Source organism: Gobius niger, assembly GCF_951799975.1.
Source record: "Gobius niger genome assembly, chromosome: 11".
NCBI classification, from domain to species: domain Eukaryota; kingdom Metazoa; phylum Chordata; class Actinopteri; order Gobiiformes; family Gobiidae; genus Gobius; species Gobius niger.
Genome location: NC_136862.1, coordinates 12,646,852 through 12,660,151, shown reverse-complemented (window position 1 = coordinate 12,660,151; position 13,300 = coordinate 12,646,852). Strand labels below are relative to the sequence as shown.

Genomic DNA, 13,300 nt, shown 5'->3' with positions numbered 1-13,300 from the left:
TAGACATGATCCATTTTCAGCGAGAATAGAAAACAAGGATCAGCCTCACTTCAAAATCCTATAAAAAATCTATTTTCATGAGATAATCCAAGTTACACTTTACTAATGCATTTACTTCTTATATAGACATTGTTTACACCCAGTCCTGTCACAATTTAAGTCAATTTCACACCCTTTTTAGACCCGGTTTAGACCTGATTACATCTTGATCTAAGGCCTGTTGGTATGTGGGGAGTAAAAAAAGCCATTCGTATTAAAAGGTACTTGGTGTGGAAAGTTTGAATATCACTGCTCTAATTGAAATGTCATAAATTATGTGCAGTGATGTGACATAACAGCCATATGGAAATGAATCAATGAATGTGTTTCCACTGACTCCGCGCCATAGGGGAGTATAGGACACTTGTCAACTCACGACTTGCACAAAAAAAAAAAAAAAAGCGCACAAGAGAAACGCAGTGACTGAATGGATCGATCTGTCACACAGCAGCAGCAGCAGCAGCAGCCGCAGCGTAGACTGAAGTTGTGAGTGAGTGAGTGAGTGGTGCGAGGGTTTTTTGAAGAGGAACTACTCACCGTTCGCTCCGAATTTCTCCAGGTTATTTTTGACCTGCTCTAGAGTCAGACCAGTGTTCTCGTTCACACCGAAGGAGTCCAAAACTTCAGTCGCCGATTTAGTGTGCGCATTTTCCATCTTGGCGAGGGAGGTAGAGCTGGGGGGGGGGGGGGGGGGGGGAGCTATTTACTTGATCAAGTCGAAGTGCATGTAGTGGAGAAGTAGCATGTATTGCAGGAAGCGGTAAAGGTGATGAAGAAGGAGGAGAAGGAGAAGAAGAAGAAGAAGGGGAGAAAGGTATATGCGTCAGTAAATCCAGCGAAGGGCGTCCCGGGGAGGGTTGCTCTCGTGCGGCGTCTTCTGTGTGCTGTGTCACCTGTCCCCCCAGAAAGAAATCCTCCGCCACAGACAGACACACACACACACGGCGCGGCTTCTGCTGGTTGACTGCCGCTGCTAGTTCATCTCCATCCGAAGGTGAGCCGTGTGGCCGCGCACTTGCACCGCCTCCCGTCTGTTCGGCACTGCCTCCCGCGCTCCCATTGGCTGCGTTCACCTGAGCGCAGCCGCCGGCCGCCCACAAAGCGCCATTCAAAACGTTTCAACTCAATGAAGTGTGTTTTTTTTTTTTCTCTTTCTCGAGTTTGTTTGGTTTGCACTCACAATCTTTACATGGCGTTTCATCACTGCGTTTTTGGATTTCACCCACGGAAGTTTTTTGTTTTTTTTGTTTTGTTTTTCTCAATCTTGGCAGCAGTGTTCTTCCAGGAAACAACTTCACATTTCCCCGTCAGCCTCCTTTTGCTGGTAACACTATTATTAGAGTGTAATCTTTTGCACGTTTTACCTGTTTCATCATCAGTATAGTATGAAATCAACAGTGCTAAGCCTAATAAACTATGATTAATGCTCTGTGTTCCTTTCTAGTATTTGTTTTGATATCCTCAGTGAAATGATGAGGACATGGGAGGTGTATAATTGGACCCTACTGGAGCATCTCCTCTCTTGACAGCTGTGCAGTGTGTCCTTGTGTGGATGCCAGACTGTGCTCTCTGGGGGAGTTGGCACGTCTTCCTGCCTGTTTTTTATGTGCAGGAATGGCCAGTGACCACCAAAAGACCCAAGGTTTAATAACTCTGTGTAAGGGATACACAAGTGCATGTGCCAAGTTGCAAGAAACACTGAGCAGAAGGGCTCAATGGCTGGAAGGCAAGGTGATAGGCTTCTACAAAGAATGGCCGAGCGAAGTTTAATATCAAATGGCTGGGAGGCTTCCAGTGCAGCCCTCCAGCTCCACAAAGGCTCTATATTTCAAAGCTTGATGAGAGGAAATGTATTGCAGTTTTGGAGAAACAACTTGTGTGTATCAAGCCACATTTATAGATGCATTTTCTCTTTGTTGGCAAATGATTGAGTTCTGAACATGCCTGATGTCACAATCTGCCATCAATTATGTAAATGTAGTGACGCATTAAGAGGAAATTACATTTTCTTTCATTACGTTGAAATGTGGTCTTAACTAATAAGCACCATGTACTCTTGAAAGCATCTTCAGAGCATAATAGCACTCTGCCATTTTAATTACATGAATGTGCGCTGGTGTCAGATTTATCAGAGCCTTGATGAAACTGCACATCACAAAATCTGCCATCTTTGTTGTCTCAGCACCATACTGAGAGAACGCAAGTCATAGTTTCAGGTAACTTGGGTGAGTCATCTCGCGGAAAATCCTCCTGCGTAGTGCACATTATGAAATATAGGTCCACTGTGGAGATCACCTGATTTAGACTCAGAACTTTATGGGCTCAGTATAAAAGGAACAAGGTGCTCTAATTCTGTCCCACCCCACAGCTGTCCTCCTCTCTCGCACACGCAGAAGGAGCTTATGTAATTTTGGGAGCTGCTGTCTAACTTTATGTGAGGTTCTAAGTGCCTGCAAGTGCACTGCTTGTTTGGAGGTTCCTTTTGTGTATTAAGGTTGTCAGAATTATCATCAGGCAAATGGAACGCAGCTAGATCAAAACCAATATTAAACACCGAGATGGTCTGGGTTAGAATGATTGCATTTTAAGTTTCATAACAAATACAGATACAGCGAGATGATGCTACAATGCAATACTAAGTAAAAACAATTGTGAAGCCACAGAGACTCATATTCAGAAAGACCCGAGGGTTTTTGATAAATATATACCAGACTGTCATGAGAGGTCCTAATACCGCATCATTACATGCAGAGAGAATCCCTATGGAGCCAGAGCCCTTCTGCAGAGGAAATCCCCACCCGGACCCCCTCTTCTGTTCTCTCCCTCTCCTCGCGCCACACACTGGGGGACTGTGCCGCTCTCGCCTCCAGTCACACAACATTTTCCACACTGTGCCATAGCATTTGCCTACCCCTCTTCCCTTGCAGCTTTCATTTGCATAAGGGAAATGAGCCGTGGACTCCAAAGAAAGAAAAAAAGGAGAGTTTTCCTTCAGCCTCATTACATTGCACTCAAACCTCCAGAAGACATTAGAGACAGTTACATTCTATAGAAACAGAGACATCCACAACAACAACATGCTCGACTTAAAGCCACAACGTTTGACACTTTGGAATAAAATAAAACACAGTTCTTCATGTGATTCTGAAGGGTTTTATTGGCAGGCTCGACACTCTTGAAAACTGACCTCTCCATAAAGATATTTCTGCTTTGTTTTGACTACAGATATCCAAACATTAAACACATTCATCCAGGTCTTTTTATGCTTTATTTATTTGTTTGGCCTTTCACTCACAAGCAACACAACCTCAAAACAGAGTGAAATAAACTTTAGGAACAAGCAAAGATGACGACTGAAGGTGAACGTTGTGACCATTGCCGCTTTGGGGCTTCGGTGGAGACGAAGAGCTCTTGGGCTTTCATTACCCCCTGACCTAAACCATAGAAGGAATGAGAAAGTAGTGAAATATGGGGAATATGACTGAGGGGAGGGAGAGGGAGCTATATTATAAGACAGACCGAAAAAGGCGAAGATGTGGTCCTATACTGAACTTGAGATAACACACTTATCTTCATTTATTTGACAGCACTCATATCTCAGAATCTTAGTCTCTGTAACGGCATCTGTGTCTTTTGCTGCCTCTTGGCCAGGACTCCCTTGAAAGAGAGGTTTTTTTCAATGGGATTTTCCTTGTTAAATAATAGTTAAATTAAAAAAAACTCCACACAGATCCCACCCAGTCGGGACAGAAATCGAACCGAATCGAGTATTTGGAGTATTTGGTATCACCGGTTTGTTGCTTTGACTTTTAAAACAGTTTAGTTGTTCTTGTGATATGGCAATATAAGACCTTGAATATTCCACTGTGTGACCTTACAAATGAAGTTGCATTCAGCATTTGTTTTCTAGGCTGTATTCATTAATTTCTACTGATTTAATTAAACCTATTCAGAGCTGGCAGAACAGGATAAATGGACGGCGAGGATGAGCTTTGAGCGTGAAAAAACATCCCGGACAAATATTTTCTGAATGACCTGTAAAGGGGAGGCGGGAGAAGAGATATACAAGCGACCCTGCCCTCAAACTGAAACATCACTTATTCAAGAGGCTCATAGCTAAGTGGGGGCATCTGCTGTTGCCGTTGACTTTGAATCTGGGGAATATGAGTTCATGGCCGAGCGGGACAGCCGTACCTGACAGGAAACCCAAGTGTATGCAGCGAGCGGAGAGGAGGGCCCAGCAAGCGCCTCTTCATTACTAAACCTGTCCCTTGTTTCTCTTTGTCATTCAGCCCTCACCACGCAGGGGGAGCTTGGCACATCTGTGGTCCACTCATCATTTCACAGTCTGGCAACGCGCTGTGGCACTACACTGCTGGCAGCCTGTCAGGAACAAGAGAGACAAAGATAACGTTATGTCAAAGAGAGTGGCCATTTCAACACCAGCACAACCATTTATGCACTTCTGTTCACAGGAGACAGTCTGAAATGACGATAAAGGAATGGGATTTTCTACGCTGAGAAACCAGGATTTTGCACTTTTGTACTGCTTTTCTTGACACCACTCAATGATAATATTGATCCACTTGTGACGAAAAAAGAAAAAACTGCTACCACAACTAGCTGCTATGACTGTGAATGCTAATACTAATCCATATAAAAAAGAGGGAGAATGAGTCATGTTCATTTAACCTCTTAACCTGAACCAGGTGCATTTACTCCAGTTCAGCTTTACCAAATCTAAAAGCTTACGGGCCAGTGTAATGCCCCATTTGAAAGCTAAGACCTACAAAATTAATCTAAATGGATTGCTTTGTTGCTATGTTGTCACTACTTTTGACGATTTTCATCTCCATTGCATATTTGTCACGTTTTTGCTGCTTTTTTGTCTCGTTTTTTTTTGTTGCACATTTCTTGCCTATTTGCACACCCTGAGTGTTTCTGAGAGCTGAATGTAACAAGTGAATTTCTCCATTGTGAGATCAATAAAGGCTCTCTTATCATCTTTTCTTATATTAGTCAGTTTTATATGTATAAGAGGGAAAAACTCACTACAACCAAACAATGCGATAATGTGGTGAGATTCAAACCTGACCAACACTTGCACAGCTCTCAATAATTTTTTGACGCAGACAAATTGTTTAGGAGTTTTCTCACTCACCAAGTACATATATAACACATGAATCATTCAAATGAAAATGACTCACTCCTGAGCCCTCGCTAAATACTGATATATCGGTGTTAGACGCACAGCTTAGCCCACTTTCACCACTTGTCAGAATTCATTATCCAATTCCTCTCAATCAATGCTTTAAAATGGAACTGTACCCACTTCTCGTCCTCCGCCCCCTCCATCGCCGCCACCACCACCAGGCCCCATTGCATTGTGGACTCTCTACCATTTAGAGGGCTGAGTCACCGTAACGCCGACAGTCATACTGTGGGTCACGGCATTCGTCACTGGATGGAGGGCTGCATACGAACCCATCAACACCGTTCAGTGTGTGAGTAATTGGCTCGGCATCAGGGTCAACGACATACTTGATACAAACCTATAACACAATTTGAAGGTTTCGGCATTAACGCGTGTTGAGGTATTTTCAATGGTTTTGTTTTTATCTGTTGAGATGTTAAATGGAGTTATAGCTGTTTTGCCCGGAAAGTCAAGCACCAACAAAATAGGTAAACATGAAGAGACCAAAGAAGTTAGCATTAAACAATACCACTAAAGTTTAGGTTCTATGTCAGTGGGAAAACAGGATTATCAAGTTTTGATGCTTGCTGGTCATTGACGAATTTAACCTCTTAACCCCCACCTGAACTGAGCACATTTTCTCCAGTTTGGCTTTATCCAAATCTGAAAGCTTCTTGGAAAAAAAGCGTCAAAACAGAGACAAAAACACACTGGAAAAGCAACAGTAATACAATAAAAAAGCAACAAAAACATGACTTAAAGGAATAGTTCACCGTTTTTCCATACTGAGATATGTTCTGAGCTTAGACGAGTTGATACGTACCTGTCTGGTCTTTGTGCCCGTGGAGGAGCGTTGTAGCTTCCAACTTCACCCCCGTTTGGAGCTATAGGAATACATTAGGAGAGGCCAAATGCTAACAACATCTTTGGTCTTCAACATCTTTGGTCTTTTTGCATGACTGAGGGCACGCACAAAGACCAGACAGGTACGCATCAACTCGTCTAAGCTCAGGTAAGAACATATCTCAGTATGGAAAAACGGTGAACTATCCCTTTAAGACTACTGACAAAGCAGCAAAAAAGCGACAAAAACATGTCAAAAACACGACAACAGCGTTACAAAAAGTACAATCGCCTTTGCTATGCCTAATCCCGTCAGACCTTGGAAGCTAAGCAGGGAAGAGCCTGGTCGGTACTTGGATGGGAGACTGTTTAGTAACACCAGGAAGCCTAGCGAATGGAGTGAGTGAGTGGTTGGTGGTGGTCGGAGGGGCCGATGGCGCAGACTGGTTGCCTCGCTTCCATCAGTCTACCCCAGGGCAGCTGTGGCTACAATAGTAGCTTACCACCACCGAGTATGGAGTGAACGAATAGTGCAATGTAAAGCGTCTTTGAGTGTCCAGAAAAGCGCTATATAAAACCAATGCATTATTACAAAAACACAACACAAAAGCACAAAAAAACTGACGAAAAAAGCCCGTAAAAAAGCAACAAAAACACGACAAAAACATGGCAAAAAACCCTAAAAAATGTGACAAAAATGCGGCGACAATGCAACAAGAAAAGTTCAGATAAGTTTTGTAGGTCTTAGCTTTGAGGGAAGCATAAGCTCCAGTCACAAAGCTTTTAGATTTGGGTAGTGCTGAACTGAAATGTGCTGGGTAAGATGTTAAAATGGATTCACATTATTGTTCTGTTTTAAGGTTCTAGATGACAAATACTATAGATAAAAGTATTGGTCAGGTATCAGTATCACATTCATCATTAAAGTACGGTACTAGTATTGGAAAATATTCAACAATATCCAGCCCAAGAAGTGTCAAGCCTTTTAAAAAAGAAGAGCAAGTGCTGCTGCATGCTTAAATTATTGCAACATTGAAACGCTCTTGATGTTTTGCTGCTACAGAGAAATAAAAATACCTGCACTAACACAGAGTTCACCTTGTTCCACATCCAAATTATTGCCCCATAAATCACCAGCAAATGACCTCTTCTGAAACACGCGCGTTCCGCTGGGCTGGCCTCAGGCGAAGCGCAGGCGACACTGAATAATAAATGTCAGAGCGTCTTCCTGTCTGAGTGGGTTCTTTTGCATGTGGGATTTGCCGTTGCCACTCGTGTCTTAGCCATGGTGCTTCTGATCCTATTAATAGTGGTGATAATCAACCTGTAAAGGCTGCCTCGATCCGTTCATCAGCTGCTGCTCTGACAGGTCATCTTCAGCAATTAACTCTGGCACCGAGCTGTCAACAAGTGAGGTCGTGAGCCTTCGGATGTGACATTACCGCAGCAGGAAGTGATTTAAAGTGTCCAAAACTGCCCCGAGAAAGTGTTTTTGAATAAATGATCAAGGTTTTTTTAAATGACTGAAGTTCTGTGAGGTCACGTTTAACCTCAAACTGTCACATTTAACCTCACAGACTTTTGTTTTCTCATTAAAGGGATATTTGAGGATTTTTGACATAGGGCCTCATTTCCTAGTTATCCAGAGAGTTGTTGATTTCTGGAGATTTATTTATTTATTTATTTATTTCACAAATCAGATATGGTAAGGTATGGAGGACTACCCCATGATTTTGAAGAGGTTTTTAAAGCAGTACTAAGTAACTCTTGCCCCAAGAGGCCATAAGCGCAACTGCAGGTGTCGTAGCAAGTTGCGATTTGTTTACTTATTAATTGTCTTGGAGAGTAAATACTACGCTGACAGAAAAGGCGAAGGGAGAGAGGGATATTGTACATCCAATTACACAATGGAAATCATTTTTTTCACTCAAACTTGGCTGCAAATGCTGCTTAAAGTGGCGCTAGCCCGCTGCTAGCTTTGCCCGTTAGTCTGCTAGCTTCTTCTTCATGATTCTATTAATGTGTATTGGTTGCTCCGGTCCGGTGGCAGTCAAGTTGCAATTGCGGTTTTCTAGCCAGAGACACAGGGGAACACTTGGATTACCCCCAGAGGGACTACGAAAAGGATTTATTAAGGTAGACAAGTTACTTAGTACTGCTTTAATGCAGGCTATTAGTTAGTATAGACATGTGCTAGCCTAGCACTAGCACTAGCACTAGCCTAGCACCACTAAACTCCTAAATTATAAGGACTGCACAAAATCAAAAACACTCTGGATAATGAGGCCTTATGTCAAAAATCCTAAAATGTCCCTTTAATTGTCCGTGAGAGTAAATGCTACGCTGACAGAAAAGACAAAGGGAGAGAGGGATATTGTTCATTGAGCCACAATGGAGTTGATTTTTCTCCACTCAAACTTGGCTGTAAATACTGCTAAAGTGGTGCTAGCCCGCAGTTAGCTTCGCCCGTTAGCCTGTTAGCGTCTTCTTCGTGATACCATTAGTGTGTATTGCGCCTCTGACCCGGTGCAGGGAAAGTTGCAAGGGTGGTTTTCTGGACAGAGATACCAGGCGGAGATGAAAGACCCCCAAATCATTCCATTAACACTTGTATTAGTCCCAGAGGGACTACGGAAAGGATTTATTAAGGTAAACAAGATCTTCTTTAACCTTGGTTTAGATGAGAAGATTTTTAAATAAATTATACCCATGAATATATTTGGTCAGGCTGTGTAGATGACAAGTGCAGATGACACTCTTGGCAAGTGCCGCCCTAAATGTCATTGTGAGTTGATAGTTTTTGTCTGGAGCCACTTGGCACTGTCTTTTGATAACGATGATGTCTGATTATCATATCATTATCACGGCACACTACTTCAGACAGGAACTGTGTCGCTGCAGCTTACCAAAGAGACAGAGGATATGTAAATAACCAATGAGCAGGTTTCTTCACGTCATAACAGAGGTTATAACAAGAGCTCAGACTGTCACTTCTCATCATTTGGCTCCAACTGCTCAAGACAGGGGCAACAGAGGATAGTTTTATGTTAATTTAGGACATTCTCGTGCATTGTGGTTAAAAAACAATCAATGTTCTTTGTACAGTAGGCTTGAAATTGATTGAAGGCCGCTTGTAAAAAGAGAAATTGTGTATTGGTATTTTTTAAATAATTACAAACGATGATAATCAGTTATTATACATGTGAATAATTTCTATCTGTGGGGAGTTACAATACAGCTGGTGAACGGCAAAGTGACAGCAAATTCTCCCGTGACATTTCAATACTTTGAAACGATCTTCTCATGTTTCCTTTGATAACACGCCTTTGAAGTTGGTGACAGGAAACTGAACCTATTTCAACACTTCTGATCCTCTCAATGTGGAAGCCGCCTGAAGATTGTCTAATTGTTTTTTGTTGTTGTTTTTTTTTTTACAAAATTCAAAGTACAACAAAGGCACACAAACACATGCTTCTGGTCAATTGTTGAATTTTTAAATGTGTGAAAGCCCCTGAAATAACCCACCTCTTACCAGCATGTGCCCCACAGAGGGTTTGAGATCAACTGTGACGTCACAGACAGAAATAGACAAACATTAAACCTTACTTGGCCACTCAAACATGTTCTTCAAAGAGCTGGATAAACCTGTAAGAACTGCAGCGAAAGTCACGGACAGTAGGCGTTTTGGCAGCTCTTCACGCATGCCTTTCTCATTATCCTTACATGGAAGCAGGTCTCATGAGTGTGTCCGTACTCCAGACAAGGAGCGCTCCCTGCTCTGGCGTCCCGCGGGGAGCGCACACGTGCTCGGGATGACCTGGCTTTCACTGTCTAATCAGTTTTAATGAGGGCCAGATGGCTGACTCTGTCTGTGCTTTGGGTGAAGTCAAGCTACTCACCGATCCAGGATTAATTACATCTACGTCAAATATCAACAGCTTCTGGCAAAATTCAAAAGTATTGTCCAGTGGTTCCCAACCTTTATTGTCTTGTGGACCACTTGGATCTTTCAGCGGTGTCTGTGTGCCCCATACCGCAAGAGTGCAGTTTATTTAGAAAGCAATTACTTAACCTTTTAACCCCCTCCTGAACCAAGCACATTTTCTCCAGTTTGGCTTTACCTGAAGTGTCTTGAAAACAGTGTCAAAAAGCAACAAAAAATAGACAAAAACAAGGATGAAAATGCAACATGAGTAACAAAAGAGTGACCAAAAGAGTGACAAAAAGAGTGACAAAAACGTAACAAAAAGCCACATAAGAGCAACAGACATGGGACAAAAACGCAACAGAAAAAGTGACTAAAATGCAACAATAAAGCAACAAAAGAGTGACAGAAACGTGACCAAAAAAGTGACAAAAATGTGTGACAAAAATGCAACAAAAAGGCCACAAAAGAGCAACAGACATGGGACAAAAACGCAACAGAAACTAAACAGTAACTAAAATGCAACAACAAAGCAACAAAAGAGTGACAGAAACGTGACCAAAAAAGTGACAAAAATGTGTGACAAAAATGCAACAAAAAAGGCCACAAAAGAGCAACAGAAAAGTGACATAAGAAATGAAAACACTGTCCTATAGGCTGTAAACTTTTAGATTTTGGTAAAGCTGGACTGGAGAAAACGCACTTGGCGAGGGTTAAGAGGTTAAAAGGACTATTTGTAAGTAAAAAGATGTTGTGTTCAAAGTAAATCTGAAGTACTCCCAAAACTATGCATTTTACAGCAAAAGGTAGCTTATCAAAAATGATGTTCAGTTACCCCTTTTTTCCAGTGTGAAATTGTTCCAAGTACCCCCTGCTAGGTCCTCAAGTACCCCCCTTGGTATGCCCACTGGTATAGTCTAGGAATTTGTTTGACACAATATTGAATAATTTGTGTGCGATTAAAAATGCTTCTCCTGAGATATTTCAAACAAACAAAGAGAGAGTAACTGTAGAAATACACCTGTTTTAAGTTTAATTTTACGGAATCATCTTAACTAACACAGTATTATAAGCCTTGTTGAGCGTTTCTTTGGCTTCACAATAATCTTCACAATCCCCTGATAGTAGCTGTACAGTTTGAACATCATTACTTCCGCTTTGAACAAATGTGCCTCTTGATTCAAACAGAGAGAGAGACACTTCCTCTCAGACCTGCCTCCTTCAGCTCCGGAACAGCAGCAGGTTTCAGCGCGTATAACAGCGGCTATTTTTCATGTTCCCCTGCCTCTAATTACATTTGTGTGACAGTAACTCTGCCTCCTCACAACATGATGAAGAGCTCTTTCAACAACAAGCTCCTCAAATGTGACCGACAATGACGGTATATGCCAGATCTGTGCTCACTTAGCTCCATGATAAAACAAACAAACATCTAAAATAAATGTGCAAAAACACTTTAAAGCACAGTCATATCACAGTATTTAAAAGTGTAATAACATATGATTACATGGAAACAAGACCTACACCTATTGCATGATAATGGGATTAGTTAAATTAATCATAGTAAATAACAAGGATCAACATAATAACTTGGACACAGGGTGGCAAAAAATGTTCTTTCCTCGCTTTATGCTGTCTCCACTCTATTACAGTGTTGTTATTGTGCTATGAAGTAAAGCGTGACTACAAAATTTAAAAATAAGTTGTTATTTAGACACAGGAAACTTAATCAAATTCAAGAGAATGATGCTTTGGTTTCATTGCTTTAATCATTGAACGAGATTTAATAAAAACACCAAGGCTTAATTAATAATTTAATCTAATTTAGCATCAAATCAATAGTAAAAGAAAGAAAAAGAGAAGCGCTGAACTATAAATGAAACAAAACAAAGCTTTTTTTTAAATTCCAGACAGAGTGCATTGGTTTGTGTTGTCAGTGGTTGTATCTAATTATGTTTATTTAGATTCTTACTCAACAGAGAATGACCCTGTATATCAGACCACCCACTTAAAGCCCATAGTCTTACTGCAAACATTGAATGGCATCAGCAGCAGTGTACAGAACGTGCTACATTGGTCCATAAAAGAATAATGAAGCTGAAGTTGTTTTATTCAAAAGTGGAAATATTTACCATTACATGTCCTCGGTTTGGCCTGAGAGAGATAGAGGGTTGAGCGCTGTCACGACCCGAGGGATTTTTCAGTTAGAGAAAGAAGTGCAGAAGGGGAAGGAGTCTAGACAGGTGGGGCTGAGTCTCGGTCAAAAAGTCACATACAATGATTAAAATGCTGTTGACGTTCAGTGCATATTACAGTATATTGCTTATTACAAAAACCTTCTATTTTGTGGTGTACCTACAAACCACAGAGGTACTGTGCAAGTTGTGAGGGAAAAAGTCAACACAATTTAGAAATAAACACAGAAACTTCATATAAATGTATATATGTCTGCAATAAGCTTCTTAATCCACATCCTATTGTCATCTCGATTGGTTCAAAGCACCGTCTTGAAATGGCTTGTTTTGTTGACAGTGGCAGCTGGTCGTGCTGTTGTTACACAGTGAAGCGCAGGTGGAGAAGACGCTCTCAGAGACTCAGACCAGCGGATGTTGGGTCCTCGGGGACAACTGCTCCTCTGGGACGTTTCACTCAACTCTCACGCTCATGTTAACAAGCACTTGCCTGACTTTTAACTGACTCTGGTCTATTTTTACAAGGGAGTCACTGTTCACAGCAATGTTTCCCAACCAGGGAGACAGGGACCTATCAGGGTGTAGAATTACATCAGATTAAATTTAAAAAGCTATTATTTTTTAATATGAGAGTACTACGGCTTAATTTTTAACAAAACACACTTCTAGATGCTCATAAATCTAAGTTTTATTGACTTTACAACGAATCGCTCCCTGAGGAAGTGAGCACTTGGAGCAAAAACGAAAGACTCAAAGGGGACGCAAAAAAATATCTGTGAACCACTGGTTTAGAACCATTGTTGTCTCATGTTCTTAATTTCTACTCAAAGAACCCCTTAAACACCAAGGTGCAGACATTTATTTCGAAAATTATCCACTAAACTTAGATTTATTGGTATTTAGTTAGTTTAGTTTAGTTTAGTCTAGTGTATTATAATTTTAAAAAAAATCAGCAAAAACACAATGGGCCAGATCTTGTGCCAGATCTTTCCCGAGTGGCGCAGATGTTGCTCGATGTGCCTGCGCCACTTGCGCGTCGCTTATAAAAAAGAGAAAGGACTGAGGCGTGGTTTACAAGCAGCACTAAGAGTGGTGCTCACATTCATT

At 41.5% G+C, this 13,300-nt stretch overlaps 1 protein-coding gene and 2 long non-coding RNA genes across 3 annotated transcripts in view; 1 reads left to right on the top strand and 2 right to left on the bottom strand.

Annotated features, from left to right (window-relative positions):
• Positions 1 to 1,057, bottom strand: part of atp2a3 (ATPase sarcoplasmic/endoplasmic reticulum Ca2+ transporting 3) — a 44,752-nt gene extending 43,695 nt beyond the window's left edge. The window contains exon 1 of the mRNA XM_079565835.1: positions 577 to 1,057. Coding sequence (XP_079421961.1) covers positions 577 to 694 — 118 coding nt within the window. The 5' untranslated portion in view covers positions 695 to 1,057. The remainder of the gene's footprint in view (positions 1 to 576) is intronic.
• Positions 1 to 13,300, top strand: part of LOC306970034 — a 224,332-nt gene that overhangs the window by 57,822 nt on the left and 153,210 nt on the right. The gene's annotated exons all lie outside the window — the stretch shown is intronic.
• Positions 4,024 to 12,199, bottom strand: LOC306970033. Its single transcript, XR_013793372.1, has 3 exons — positions 12,134 to 12,199; positions 5,372 to 5,591; positions 4,024 to 4,422 (listed from the first exon to the last, which is right to left on the bottom strand). It is a non-coding gene; the product is annotated as an uncharacterized lncRNA (long non-coding RNA).